General features: G+C 48.3%; 2 protein-coding genes across 3 annotated transcripts in view; both read left to right on the forward strand.

The window, feature by feature from the left end:
• Positions 1-428: 428 nt before the first annotated feature.
• LOC131215380 (protein sidekick-like) overlaps positions 429-15,691 on the forward strand; it is a 100,804-nt gene continuing 85,541 nt past the window's right edge. The window contains exon 1 of the mRNA XM_058209769.1: positions 429-486. Coding sequence (XP_058065752.1) covers positions 429-486 — 58 coding nt within the window. The remainder of the gene's footprint in view (positions 487-15,691) is intronic.
• Positions 10,996-14,460, forward strand: LOC131205825 (mitotic checkpoint protein BUB3-like). 2 transcript variants are annotated; one of them, XM_058198088.1, is made up of 3 exons: positions 10,996-11,016; positions 13,302-13,472; positions 13,530-14,460. In XM_058198088.1, the coding sequence occupies exons 1-3, from the start codon at positions 10,996-10,998 to the stop codon at positions 14,316-14,318; spliced, it is 981 nt and encodes a 326-aa protein (XP_058054071.1). In that variant the 3' UTR covers positions 14,319-14,460. The 2 variants fall into 2 exon arrangements, with proteins under 2 accessions (XP_058054071.1, XP_058054070.1); XM_058198087.1 differs by lacking the exon at positions 10,996-11,016 and having other exon boundaries at positions 13,271-13,472.

The raw sequence follows: 15,691 nt of genomic DNA on the forward strand, positions 1-15,691 counted from the left end.
TAGCATAAATCACGCCCTGCGCCCCGTGTAATGGTGTATTAGTGGCCAGCGAGAGAGTGACTGGTGTCTCTGTGTTTGTGTGTATGTGTGTCTGTGGCGTTGACCTCGTGACCTCACGCCACGTTCACGCGATTTAAAGAAAGCGCGAAAAGGAGGAAAGCGAAGAAAGACAGAGAGTGAAGTTTGCTGTGCGTTTTCCAGCTCTTGTTGTTGCCGATTGGGAAGGTGCCAGCCCAGGAGAGTGTCCGTGCCTGTGTGTTGGTGCGTTTGTGTGTATGTGGGAGCTGCAGTTTGCGTTGCAAAATAAATTGCCAACCCGGCCGTAAGTGCGCACAGCGTCTGTTTGCGAAGAGCCAAACCCTCGTCTCGAGGTTTTGTGGTTGTTATTTTTCCGTTTTCCGTTCGTGTTACGCCTCTCCTCGATCACAATGAAGTGTCACGGGCGACTCGCATTGGACGTCTGGATCCTGCTGGCGTATGTGTTAGGTAAGTGCAGCTTGATTTACGATACGGTTCCGACGGAGGAAAGGCAAACTAAATACTACATAACTTGTATTTCTCCTCTATCGTGTTTTATGTGTCTGACCCCCCGGGGGGAGCCCAGGGATTTGTTTCTCCTTGTTTCACGCCCCCCGAGACAGGTGTTCAATGTTCAATTTTGAGTGAGAAAATGGAGAAAATGAAACCATCAACTTTGTAATAACGTTCTTCGTAACAGTCGGATCGGAGAATAGTAACTGGCTGCGCAAGTGTACGCAATACGACTCGACTCGTTTCTTAGGCGAATACCCCGTATTTTGCAAGGCGATCCCGATATGTTGACGTCCGATGAGCGTCAGGCAAACATACGGTGCATCAACTCCGTCTGCGGTACCCATATTTTATGGGGCCAGCAGCATATGCAACGAGGAGGGTTTGCATAGCACCGTGTTGTTGCATTTGATATGCCGATGTAAAAACATAACAGCATTCGCCGGCAGTACAAATAAACGGAAAAGTGAATTCATTTAGAACCTTTGAAGCATAAAACGCAGACCAAACAAAGGGTAGATGCAGATGGGTTTTCTTAACGCAAATTTACATAGAAAAATTTGCGATGAATGGACGGTGGAAACCCGCCCGACTTTTACCTGTAATCACTTATAGGGCCTTGATTTTTATTTTCCCCAAGAGAATTGTTCGTAGCCCTGTCCTTATTCATCTTCAGTATAGAAACAGTGCCTTCTTATATTGTCCTGATGAACACGAGTAGAGACTACCTAAGGCAGTCTACCAGCTTCAATTGGAGCCAAAGTAGATCCTCATGCTAGGCAATGTTCCCAGGCAGTATGAATATAAAGCAGTCACAACAAACTGTCAAACAAAACGAAGGAAACCACACTGTCGAAGTATTTTGCTTTACTTCAGATTGTTGTCCTTTCTTGTGGTGCGCTCTGATTCGATTCGAAGATGTGGAGAAATGGCCCAAAGATCGTTTCGTGATAAAAGAGAAAGCATTTTACTGATATCCGGAAGAGAACCAAGATGCGTATCGGGAAATCGGGCAAATTTGGACCCATCACGTTTCTTGTTCTTTAAATGCCTGTTCTGTATCTTTATTTTATGGCCTATCCGTTTAATCTGTGAGGTTTGACAAACAAGATCGAAACATAGGAGAGCATATGGAGCAAAAGGTGCAGGTTTTTTGCCCGAACCTGACAGAGCGCATCAATTGGGTAGTTTCCTGGTATGGTAATATACTGCGGAATAAATACAATACATTGCTTTTGGCGTATCTATATTATAAAAATGACGCTCCGTTTTGTGTGCGGTTTATAGACTCCGAAACTACTGGACCGATTGACTCGAAATTTGCTACACAGGGGTTTTAGGGGCCAAGGATGAGCAACGTCATGGTTAGAAACCCCTCCGCCCCCTCCTTCTTACCCCTCCCATACAAACGAACCGTTAAAACATTAATTACTCCACAAGTTATGAATCGAATCGAGTCAAATCTTGCACAATTGTTGATAGTCACTTGAGAAATCATGTGACCAAATTTTGTCCTTCTAGGACGAAGGGAAGGGGGTGGGGTGGACTCTAATCCTTAAAATACGTCCTAGGGCAATATGGGTATCGTTTCTTAGGTTTTTGTGGTCTCTAAATCGATTGGAGAGAAAGAGAGAGGGAGAGAAGGTGTGAAAGAGAGAGTGTAAGAGAGAGGGGGTGTGAGAGAGCGAGTGAGCGAGAGAGGGAGAAAGAGAGAAAGAGAGAGAGAAAGAAAGAGAGAGAGAAAGAGAGAGAAAGAGAGAAAGAAAGAGAGAGAGAAAGAAAGAGGGAGAGAAAGAAATAGAGAGCGAGAAATAGAAAGAAAAAAAGAGAAAGAGAAAGAAAGGGAGAGAAAGAGAACAAGAGAGAGAGAGAGAGAGAGAGAGAGCGAGAAAGAAAGAGAGAGATAGCAATTTAGCGCATTTTTTCTTTCCCCTTTCCCCACTGTGATTCACTTGGCCGTACACTTAGAGAATGGCCAAAGAGTATATTTCACAGAACAGAATGCGACCAGTTTTTGTCATCCATGTCAGAGTGATGATTTCGCCCGGACACTCCTATACTCAAAAATGCGAAAGTATTACACCTGTCCCAAAACCCAAAAGGGAATTTCAAAGACGGAAACAAGGAGACAGGACGAAGTCTGTCGGGGCAGCTAGTCTATCTTCTATATTATAAAAATGACGCTCCGTTTTGTGTGCGGTTTATAGACTCCGAAACTACTGGACCGATTGACTCGAAATTTGCTACACAGGGGTTTTAGGGGCCAAGGATGAGCAACGTCATGGTTAGAAACCCCTCCGCCCCCTCCTTCTTACCCCTCCCATACAAACGAACCGTTAAAACATTGATTACTCCACAAGTTCTCAAATCAGTCAAATCTTGCACAATTGTTGATGGTCACCTGAGAAATCATGTGACCAAATTTGGTCCTTTTAGGACGAAGGGAAGGGGGTGGGGGGGACTCTAATCCTTAAAATACTCCCTATGGCAATATGGGGAGAGTGTGAGAGAGATAGAAAAAGAGAAAGAGTAAAAGAGAGAGAGAGGAAGAGAGTGAGAGAGAGAGATAGCAACGGGCTGCTGCAGCCTTCCAGATTTCAATTATTAGGATCATATAATAGTGTAAAGGATGAGCGGGACAGAAGGCAGAAGAATGAAACACGTGGACAGAAGGGAGAGAAGACAGAAGTTCATCATACGTCTCATACCAGGGGGCTACATGAGGCGTAAAATTAATTTGTAATGTCAAAACGTTTACGCTTCGTGTGACAGTAAAAAATTGAAAAACGAAATGGCAAACGTGTTTACGTTCGTGTTTTTGGTCCGAGAAAATAGAAATCGAAAAGAAATTAATTGATTTCTGAATATTTGTTTCTGTTTTATCCGATTTTGTTACTACATCAGCAAATAGGATCCTAAATTATCCTCTGTTTGTAAGCAAAGCGTATGAAAAAAAAAATTACGCTCGGGTTTACGCCTCGTCCGACCCGTAAACGTTTGACAGAGGCGCAGCAGTTTGGCATCAATTTGTGATGTCAAAAACATTACGTTACGCCTAATGGAGCTCCCCAGTTACAAATGCTTCCGTTTTGCATCGCCATACTTTTCTGTCAAATCTCACAGAAACATAACGCAGAACCGCCCCCGCTTATAATTTGTTGACAGCCAGTTTGACAGTTTTAACAGGGGGAGTAGATTCTCTTGAGAAACTTCTTATATCAAACCAGTTCGAAAAATTCTCCATCGTTTCGAAAAAAGAATGCCACCTAAAAAACGAGCGATAATAATAATAGATCAATAATAATAATAATATAATAATAATAATAATAATAGATCACGTTCAAGATCGAACAAGAAAAAAATAGCACGTTCAAGTAAAACCGAAGAGCAAAGAAATGCTAGGCTACTGTCTAATCGAGAGTGCATGGCTATAACGCGTTCTTTGCAAACACCTTCAAGTGTGTTCAAGTGTGCCAGTATTGTAATACCGTGAAATACAAAAACGAAGCTCCAGGAATGTGCTGTGCGGGAGGTAAAGTGAAGTTGCAGCATTTGAACCCACCACCCGAACCACTTAATGAGCTATTCGCAGACCGAACACTGAAGGCGAAGAGATTTCTAAAAAACATTCGAAAATAAAATTCGTGCTTCCAAATGACGTCATTTGGCGTGAAAGGCAAAGTCGTGCAGGAAAATTTTATGCCAACTTTTAAGGTCCAAGGACAAATTTACCATCGCGTTGGATCCTTACTTCAAACATCCCTAGCAGGCCCAACGCCAACCACCCTGAGATTCCAACCCTGAACAGCTGCGTGACAGCGACGAGCATTACTGACTGCTCTATCACCAGGGCCCATTGCCTTTGGGGCGGAACAAAGTTCGCCGGGTCTGCTAGTTTCTGTAATATAACAACATAATTGTGGGAAATGAAACATTTTTTAACATTACGCTTAGATGCAGGCAATCCACGCCCCAAATCATAGCCAAGCAAAGACCTTCAAAATGTTGGTACAAAATCGATCGCTAATTACATTCATTATTCACTCCACTCCTTATTTCGAAAAGCCTATCTCTTGGGCCGTGGCCGGAGTTCACATTGATTCGCACGAAAACGCTAAATACCCCAATTCGTGAGTGAAAAAAAAGAATTAAAAGAACCCACCCTTGGAACGGAAACCGGCATTTCGGGGGCAAGATTGATCGCTACCCATTAGTGGCATGTAAATGTGCACGTCTACTCATCATTAGCGATTGCCCGGGCCGCCCCCCGAAACGATGGTCACTCCGAAATCCATCGTGGGAGCGCCTTTTTTTGGTTGCTGCTTCCGCTTTCATCAAATCACTTCAAAGTTTGCGCCATGTCGGATTGTGTGATCCGCCGTGTGCACCGCTGTTTGCGGATCTATCACAAACCCACGTGGTTGCTTGGGAATTCTGATTCACTGTCCGAATTTCAATCACCGAGACGAATGGCGCTTAAAACGAGGATCGCAAACCCCCGCGATTGGGTGCAAAACAAGCAAATGAAAATTGATTAATGGTTTAAATGGCGGATTTTCCGGTTGATGGCGCTACGCTCGCCGTGCGCTGGGCTGTGTGTTTCAGGTTCAAGGGATTGGCATTTTTTGCGCTGCCATTTTTTTTCTCTCACTCATCTGCATCCCCTTTCTGGTGCACAATTTGTGTCGTGTCCATTTATATTTTTTTGCTTAATTCCCCACGACGAACGATGAGTGCCCTGGCGAGTGTCCCGCTGCTGTTCTGTTTGTTCCGTGTTCCCCGAGTGGAAGTCCCCCTTCGTTTGTCTTAATTAGAAATTCATGGATAATGAATGGCTACCGGGTCCCACTGGTGGTCGTGATGGTGGCCTTTGATGAATATCACGCGGCATGGCCACTCGTCGGCAGCTCGGATAGTTGATGCTCTAATTTTAATGCTTCATCTTCGCTGTTTGCTTCTCAGTTGTTGCACCGAACGAATCGTGGGCAAGGATGCAATTTTCCTCCTTGGTTCCTCCTCCAATTAAGGGTCGCCATTTTTCAGCAGAGCACGAAGAAACATCAAGCTCCTCTTTTTCTAAGAGCAGCGCCGAAAGCATCACAGAGCGCCACATTCGCCACGTCAAAGTGCAGATGCAACTTACTTTGCCCCGAGCTACGACTTTGTCGAAGTGTCCGCATAGTGCATTCCCTTGTCGCACCCACAGCACCGTCGGAACCGATTATGGGTCCTCGCATCCATATTGGCCCATATGTGCCGGGCGTACTGCCGTCACTGACAACGCTACAAGCGTATCGAAGAAGAAATCTCTATTTTATTTCGGATCCCTTTTCGGTTCCCACCGTTTTTCCGCGCGATGGTCCTCGGGGGAAAACTTTACTTTTTCCGCGACGTAAATCTTTCATTCCTCTCGCCATTTCCACGCCCTTTCTCTCTCTGCTGGGGGACGAGTTTGTTGAAGGTATACAGATTCTTCGCGTGGTTGCTGCGCTTCCATTTCCACGCCACGGAAGTGGAAATAAATCTTCTAACGACGACGACGACGACGAGTTGGAAGTGGATTTTTGTTGCACTTTTGCGCCGCGGTTGAGTGGGCCGCTGGTTCCGGTCAAATGGCGAACTGAAAACGGGCATCCTCGGGACGTCTGAAAGGACCCATATCTGGACCGAGAGGCAGTCACCGAGCGGAAACAGAACCGATCGATACACAACTATCTGCTCCGCTCGACATTCGGGATTCAGGTTTGCGGAACGTAGCCACGCGGCGCGTACTGGCCACGCGTCCTCTGACCCACCGAAGACAGCGAACTAGCGTATTTTTAAGTACTTTATCGTTGTTTCGTTTCGCGCCGAGTGGGGGCCGCTCTCAATTATCCATGTTTGTAGCCTCCGGAACCGCCGTCGTCGTCGGTCGTCGGTGGCCGCTGGTGATAAAATTGAAAAGTTGGTACACGTGGCGTGGCGGGCAAAACTTTTCATCACCACCGGATGCCAGGATCTGGCTAGGTGCGTGGTGTTGTGTGGATCTCCCGGAAGTGCACCACACACACACAGACACACAAACTAACCGGCGCGCTAACAGGGCGCAAGATTTAACTTAATTCCCAACCGCAGTGCGACGACCGGCGGCCAAGTGTGGACGATAAATTCGATGTCACCGCTCCGTCGTCCCGATCGCGATGCGATGGGGTGGGGGATTGGGTTTAAGTTTTCAGTGTTTTCCGGGTGGTTTTTCGGGAGGACAGCAAAGTTTGGATTGTCGTCCGGCCGTTCTCGGTTCCCCGGGCATTAGCTGAGGGCCCGGGCCCCCGGCGGAGTTTGGCGGAATTTATCACGCCCGGCGGTTAATAAACAGTGCGGCCAAGTTTTCGAACAAACGAGTTTTTTTTATGTGCGATCCGCTGCTGCGCAAGAAGTCTGTAGTTATCTACACGTTCGCTGAACGGTGGAGGATTTGGAGAGGTTTTTCTGTCAATTGAATTCCGGTGCAATGGGTTGTGAATTTGTTTATGGGCGCCAACTCCTTTTCGTAGTTTCGAATTTAATTTAACGTTGTATCATCGAAAGTTTGTTGTAAATAACAATCCAATAAGCCATTTGCTACCTTGTTTATGAGTTTATTTCGTTAAGTCATTCGTAAATTACAGTTTCTTAAATGCTTTACTGCTATGAAATATTTAGTCCTTTTGTTTATTCTCTACTCTTTGTTGCCGATGACCTGCTGGTTTTAATCATTGTCGAACATATTCATCAATAGCTGTTAAGGTAGTTGTAACATTTTGATGTGTCAGCAAAGACTTGCATTTGCTGTAACGAATTTACAAAACGAGAACAAAATTTAACGATAAAAATATGATAAACACAACGGACAAACAAACATTTGTTTATTATGTTTTATTTCAGGTCAAATTAAATTATTGTTTTAGTCTCTTTCATTATCTACCAATGGTTTTGGCTCCTCTAGTGGCTTATTTGTTAGTAATTTTGTCATGTGGTCCTTTCTGCAGTGCAAAGGTATTTTTTGGTCCAGAATGTTTTGATTAATTTAACTAATTCTGTTAAATTGACTGGAATCTTTTCACAAAACCTTTAATATGATACTACCTTCATCTTACTAACTTAACTATTGATTGATTATTTAACCGATTGCTGCTTCACTTTGGTTCAATATTTTACCATTATCAGTAGTAATTTTCACCACTAAAATTGCCCAATGAATTCTTTACCGTGTGCTCTTCAGCCTTATTTTTGCGTTTTGAATATGAAAACATGTAATAAAAATTTACTGCTTTATTACTGCTCATAAATAAAACAATATAATCCAGTTGCTTCATTGCCGAGCAAAACGAAGAAAATTAGTGTGAAAAATTGAAAACTATACATGTTTTCACGGAGCTCAAATTTACCGGTAACCGCAAATGGCCGTACCAGCTGTTTCGTAGCTAAACTGTTTGCTTTCCACTATATTTTCATAGGCTGTTTGTTACAATCTATTACTAAACTTGAAATACTTGAAATTTCCGTTGCTCGGTTGCACTTGTTCAGTGCGCCGATACTCAGCTTCTGGGTTCGGAAGACTTTCATATTCATATTGGCATTATTTTATCACGTTCTGTCATTGTTTTATCTGCAAGCATCCAATTCGAAATGCACATAAATGGCGTAGCGAAAATGCGAAAAGCGCAACCAGCTGTGACACGCACGCCAAGGGCCGGACATTCGCCGACGGCGTGACGATTGGTTCGGCGTGTGATGGCCCTAGGATGGCTCGGGCTTGCCGAATCAGCTTTCCGCACTGGGCTGGTCCTCCCAGAAAATCGCCGAATTTTCTTTCCATAATCTGGCCTTCGATCCGCTCCGGAGTTGCCCGGGCCGGTGACGCGTAGGGTCTCGGCATAAATGGTGTTTCCGCGTTTTACGACTCCCGTTGTTATGGCGACACGTGAGCGAGATACTAAACCTATCAAGAGCCGGAGCCGGAGCCGGAGTGACGTCTTCGGCTCGCGGCCCAAGAGCAGCGTCGCCGCGTGTCGCATCAAGTCTCATTAGCAGAATTTTCAATTTTCCCGCTCCGCACCGCCCTGGCAACCGACCCCATAAAATCTTGGGCCCCCCCAAGAATCCGGACACGGAGCGTTCGTTCGGACATAGTCGTGCAGTATTTTGGTCATTTCGGGCCAGAGGTCAAGTGAATCGGTCGTTACATGGGCGTTAAATAAAAATGCCATCGCCATAAACACCGTATTTATGGCGACTACATACGCACGCACACGTATAAAGTTCGACCGCCTGTTCGACGCCGTGTTCCGGTGTCTGATCTTCGCGAATGCGGGCTTCGGCTTAGTCCACATGGCTCGTAAACGTACACATTGATTACAGTTGATGAGTACCCGTGGCTGGGCCCATCTTGCGATGCGACTTCGGATCCTCGAGAGCCTGGCATATGGTCGCGCCACCGAGGGCACCCACCACGGTACTTGACCGAGATTTTTACGGCACTGGATAGTAATTTTGTCCCTATATCCTGGACTGGAACCGGACGCCAGGAATAGTCGGTTTAATTTGTGGTCGATATTCCACCACCCAAACAGTGACCCCCGCAGTTGGCAAGCGATTCAAATTAACCTCGGCTATACGGTGAATCCAATTCCAACCTAGGCCGGCCGGCCGGCTGCCTGCCTGGCTCTGGTGTGTAAATAAAGCAACATTGATTGAGCACTTGCGTTTGGTCGATTTATCGCCGGGCTGGGGCGGTTAATGCGATGGTGGCCGGCGGCCGTTAAGTGCAGGATCGGCGTGTAATGACGCATTCGCAAACCGACCAATCCATTCAGGTTGATTGCAGCAGGTGGCCCCCCCCCCCCCGGAGGCCCGGGAATTGTTGCGCCCTCATTTAGCCGGAAGGCTTCTGTGAATCAAACGGCGGCCACAAAACTTTTACAACTACACTTCGCGCCAACGCAGCGCGCCAAATACGCCGCGTCATATACGCAGGATGCCACGACTTTCGGGCGATTAGCTTTGTGACGGATATTTTCCTGCCCACGTCCTAGGAAATCGTCGCCCATTTGGGACCCGGTTTCGGATTCCCTGCGGTGGCCGGTCCGGGAATTTATCGCTCGGAATCACGGGGGGGATAATGGTTTACGAGTTTTGGTTACGCGAAAGATGCACAAATGATTGACCAAACGCCGTTCCGATCGAGTCTGATTGACCGGTCGCGCCTAAATGTAGACAATCCGTCGAGCAGCATCCTGGAAATCAAAGTAGAAGCGGGCGCTTGCGGGACGGTAGGAATGAAACCCGGAAACGGAAGCGTACCGGAGCGTTCCGGGAATGCACTTCCTTATCTTGGCTATTTTATGCTCATTGCCTTTTCGCCTTCATGTCCTCGGTTTACCGATGTGGGTCTCCCTTGCGGAACTCTAAAAACTGTTTACCGAGCCCCGGATCTCTGTGGCCAGTGATGGAAAGGCCAGTTCCTCACAGATACGAGCGCCACATAAATTACATCCGATTGCTGGCGGGCGCATTGCTCAAGGTTAAATATTCAGCATCTTAAGGCCGACTGGTATGGTCGACTGTGACTATTGCACACATGGGGCCTCCCGGCTGGCTACGGCGTGGGCCGAGAACGAATAAATCTCTTCCAACAGCCCGGCCCCGGTCGCTTTATCTGTTGGCGAGTGACAGAAAGAAAGTGAAATGGTGGCTTTAGAATCCGTAAGCACCGGCACGTGTGGGCGCTGTCCGGTTCTGTTCGGCTGCTCGAGGTGTTGCCAGGCCCCGGGAATTCGGTGCGGTATCATATTGTGTTCATGGTGCCATTTAGGACCTCGTGGAGACCGGCATCGGCAAACAAATGTTCAATAATGACACACATAGCACTGCGTGTGTGGGTATGAAGAACAAACGGGCTACCCGGTGACCGTGTTCCGATGACAATTCAGTACACCACAAATGGGGACCCGCTCTCGGACATCAGCATCTGTGGCCACCGTGGCGAACCGTTTGGAGACATTTTAATGGATCATTGTGCGCGCGAATTTTTGTTTACGCGAACACGATCCGCGTACACATATCCTGGTGCTCGGTGCTCGATGCCGTTGTATCTCACGGCCCCGTAGCAGAGTTCCCGTCCGGCCACACCGCACCGCGCGTTATGGTTTGAAGGTGATTTGCGTTTGGTTTTTGGCGAGGGTCGTAAATTTTGCAGATTATAAATTCCGCACAAGCGCACCGCTAATGACAGCGACGCCCGGTTCGTTGCGGACCGTTGTTCCATTTGTCCGGTCTCCGTCCCCGGCTCCCCGGCATGCTCTCCTGTTACGCGCCACAACGCGCCACCGGACCAATCGTGGGCGGATCTCCGGTTTGATGACCGTAAAAAAGTAATTAACTATAAAACAGAAACAGCACGAATCGGACCGCGGGCTACCGCGGAGACCGCCAGAACGGCGTCCGATGATGCCACCACAGCTGGAGGTAGCGACTGAAACCGTGGAGTTTGTCGATAGACAGCACCGCCTTTTATTTAGCACCCAGTCCGGTCACCCAGCTGGAACCGCTCGTCGTCTGGCAGTGCAAAGTGCGGACAGAAGTTGGTTGCGGCAACAAAAAAATGGAGCTGCCGCATAACTTCATCCGGCTTCGCTTAATGCCTCAACTTTATCCTTTTACTGCTCGCTGCATTGCATGGTGCACCGTCGAGCGCTTCCACTGTGTTTCGTTTCGTGAAGAAATGATAATTTGTTGCTTCGGAGGCAGAATTTTTAGACTGAATTTATGTTTTGCGAAATTGACAGGGGAACATGCTAAGTAGGAACTTTTGCTGGTGCCCGTTGCGTGCATTCAGGCGCACTAAGTTTGTCGATTGCCTACACGCAGGCGTTTTATTCAGTAGTTTGCAAACATTATTCCGTAATAAATTCCGAAAAAGGTTCGGAATCCCTACATCAATCACAGTCCACGGCACGTGAACTGTTCTAACTGTTCTGCATAAATTATTCCAAACGTCCACGTGTGCTATAACATAATTAAATCAATCCTCAGTTAGTTTCGAACTGTATCGCCATTTTGTACGCCCGTTAGATTTGTTAATCAAAGCATGATCGTTAATTATTTAGCAACCTTACCACGGCCATAACATTCGCGCACGCTCAGACTGGGCGCTCATGTGGGGAACTGACGCCATATTAATTTGTATCCCTGACTACCCCACGTTCTGCTTCACGGCCATCGTTGGAAGTCGGAATTATGGCAAGCTTATGAAAATCATTCGAAACTGGAGCTCGGAGCGGACGAACCGCCGGAAATGGGCAAACCATTTTCCATGCCGGCTTGCCGGTTATCACATACACATGCATAATTGTTATTGAAGCTGCAAGGAACCCCGAAGCGAGGCTTTTTGATGAACCGGATAAGGAACTGGGAATCAACAGATCCGCGCAAAACAAAGTTCAACGGGAAACGGCTACAGAAACGGAACGCTCTTCCTACCTTTCTCCGTTTGTCTAGTGTGAGTTTGGCCACTTTTTCCCGCGACACCAAATCGAAGAAAATCTGCCGACGGCACACTGATTAAACTTGTTTGGGCGTCGCTCGCTCGAGCCGAGCCGAGCAGAAATGGATTAAAAGATTAGATTACGCCGACGAGCGGAGCATTGGTGTCGAGATTCGCGGTGTCGCCGTGTGAAAGCCGCAGAAAAGCCCTCTGACGTAAGCCCTAGCTCCGGCTGGGAAAAGTTTTCCGTCGCGACACGCAAGCGCACCGCAACACGCGCGGGTCGGGGGTTGCGTGTGTTGCGCTTAAAAGAAAAACAAAAACAGCGCCCTCTAAAGCGTACCGCGGCTTGTCACGACCGGGCCTTATCCGGCACGCTGGCGAGTCACGAGTTATGAAGAAATTCTTCTCCGCGGCGAGGATGGCGAGATAATGCCGCGAGATAACGACTCGGAAATAAATATCATAATCTGTTTGCCGAAATGACAACAGAATGTTTTCAAGTATTTAGCCACGAGAGTTTAATTAATCCCACTTTGGGTGGGCACGTGTGTGCATGTGTGTGGAGGTGCTTCCCTTATTGTTACCACAAAGCAAAGCCCAAGCCCAAAGCCGTGTAACGGGTTTTTGCTGGTTGGTTCGAAATGTTCACCCTTTACGGTTCGCACGGTAAATGAACTCTAGCGTTAAACAACAACCGTGGCGGGGAAAGGAGTCAATTCTTTATCCATTTTATCTCTGGAGGCACCAATTCTGGGCGAAAAGAAATGAATTTTCAAATTGGTGTGCTGTAACGGATAGCACTTAAATTTGAATCTTTAGATTCAATCGCTTTAGACTCATTTCAAAAGCGAAGCTCTAGATCGGTTTGAGATGGCATACCTGCTTACAAATACAACTCTAACCAATAAAGCGTTCGTACGAAAGGAGGCTTGGAAATCCTATTATGTCGCGCACAATTTTGTGCAGCATTGTTCTATACCATTTTTTCATAATGTTCTTTCCGCTATTGTTCCAAAATTAAACTAAAGTTCTGCCAAAGCCGGTGGCGCAGAAGCGCGTCGCGGTATTGGTGCGCCCTCTGCCTGAAACGATACGAACTATCAGCCATATTTTCTTGCATTTTAAATAGCAATATTTTCTCACGCGGGAAAGAGCCATATGTTGTTATGTCAAACCGATCGCGTCGATTTGAAGAGCGCGTAAAAGCAGTAAAAGTAACCGTCGAAAGGTAAACATGAGAATGTCGCAGAAAGGCGAGGTGCAGATTTCGAACGCGCCGGTCGACGTGATTTCGGCCGCCAAGTTTGCGCCATCCAGCAACCAGTTCCTGCTCGTTTCGTCGTGGGACACCAGCGTGCGGCTGTACGATGTGACCAGCAACACTTTGCGCCACAAGTTCTTTCACTCTTCGCCCGTTTTGGACTGTTCGTTTCTGGTACGTCGCGTTGTTCCGGGGTCGTTGGTGCGGAGCTAACAGGGACCTCTTTTGCAGGACTCGGTCAAAACGGTAAGCGGCGGACTGGACAATGGCGTGAAACTGTACGATCTCAACACACACATCGAGAGTAACCTCGGTTCGCACGATGCAGCGGTCAAGTGCGTGGAGTACTCGTCGATGGTGAACGGCATCCTGACCGGGAGCTGGGACCGCACGGTGAAGCTGTGGGACGCCCGGGAGCGGGAGTGCGTCGGGTCGTACGAGCAGAGCGGCGGCAAGGTGTACGCGATGAGCTGCATCGAGGAGAAGCTGGTGGTGGCCACCTCGGAGCGCAAGGTGTTGATCTGGGACCTGCGCCACATGGGAAACTACACCGAGCGGCGCGAGTCTTCGCTCAAGTACCAGACCCGCTCGGTGCGCTGCTTCCCGAACAAGGAGGGCTACGTGATGGGCTCGATCGAGGGTCGTGTGGCGGTCGAGTTCTTCGACGTGAGCCCGGAGGTGCAGGCGAAGAAGTACGCGTTCAAGTGCCACCGGGGCAAAGTTAACAATGTGGAACACATCTATCCGGTGAACGCGATCAGCTTCCACAACACGCACAACACCTTCGCGACCGGTGGTTCCGATGGCTACGTGAACATCTGGGACGGGTTCAACAAGAAGCGACTCTGCCAGTTCCATCTGTACGACACATCCATCTCCAGTCTGTGCTTCAGCAACGACGGAACCACACTGGCCATCGCCTGCTCGTACATGGACGAGGCGGAGCAACCACCGGAGCCGTACCCGACGCCGGCCCTCTACGTGCGGTACGTGAACGAGCAGGAAACACGCCCCAAATAGGGGGACCGACCATTGGCCCGAGTGTGGTCCATACAGTACCCGTGATGCTTCTAATCTAAATGATACCTTTTTAATAGTCGTTAAGCGTGCAGCTCCCGGGTGCAGCGTGATGCTTCCGATTGCACCGACGGGAGATTACATCCTCCACCGGATTTGAATATAAAATCAACTCTTTCAAGAAGATACCGCAACAACTTTCGACTTTCGCAACGCCACATTACGTCCACCGACCACCGCACGGAAGTGAACGGTATCACCATCGTAAGATTATCCGGAAGCTGTCGGGAAGATGGTGCCGGTCCTTGGTACGGCCAACTCGTCTCTCTAGATTAAATGTGGCCAGTGTGGTCACGTGTGGGGGCCCCGTTAGCTGAGCGCAATTGACTGGCTGTGGCGAGGAAAATGCTTAAGAAAACCCACTCTGCCGGCCGTCGGAGAAATTAGTCCGTCCGTCGGCGAAGGCAAAACTTTGCCTCCGGTTACTTGTGCCATTTTTGCTCCACTGCCCACTACTGAGATCGAGATGAGCGGTGAGCAGAGGCAGTTCTGGGAACGAAACTGCATCCAATGTGTCTTCCTTCGACCGTATGTTGCGCTGACCACTTGTGTAATCTTGTGCCCGTTCGCTGTACTCGATATGCGCCGTTCCAACGGAAACCAGCCAACCAGCGGGAGAGTGCGGTAACCTCTAACGAACCAAATCTGTCCAACTCGTTACGAAAGCTGGCGGTGTGCTGAGGGTGAGCTGGTGAGAATTTACGCTCAATTTTATCCTTACTCCGACTCCCGGCCTCGCAAGATGTTTTACCAAGAAACCATCGCACAGGGATCGTTCCGGTTAGGTGTCGTCCGGTGCGACCCCCGGATGCGTCCGTTCGTAGAATTCGCTTCCGGCGAAAAGTTTGCCCATAAAACTGTGTCCGATAAACGGCAAAGACAAGCAAAAGTCGTTTTTAGGTAATGGCCGGCCCGCACTCTGGCGGGTGTCGTGGTGCGGCAAATATCGTGCTTCCGGATCGTCGTGCGCGCCCTCAGTCCAGAACCGGTCCAGAACGACACGAGGAGCGGGAGTTCAAAGCTAACGAAGTTCGCCAAAGAATTGCAGCCACCAATCAGCGGCCACGGTCCGTGGCGAATAAAGATATGCCAAAGAGAAGAGCCAAATTGTAATACTAACCGCAATCAGGGATTGAATGCGAGCCGGCGGCGCAGCCACAGGCAATACCGACCAGCGAGGCAGACACTCTGGCGGTTGGCGGAAAACTTTTCCGGTTCCAGCGCCGAATGGGGAAAGTGCGGCAGCTCGTCGTAACCGTTTCGATTCGAAGGGCGTTTTTTTGGCCCGGGGAGGCCTCACTGCGGAAGCGTAACAC

Source organism: Anopheles bellator, chromosome 1 (assembly GCF_943735745.2).
Source record: "Anopheles bellator chromosome 1, idAnoBellAS_SP24_06.2, whole genome shotgun sequence".
NCBI classification, from domain to species: domain Eukaryota; kingdom Metazoa; phylum Arthropoda; class Insecta; order Diptera; family Culicidae; genus Anopheles; species Anopheles bellator.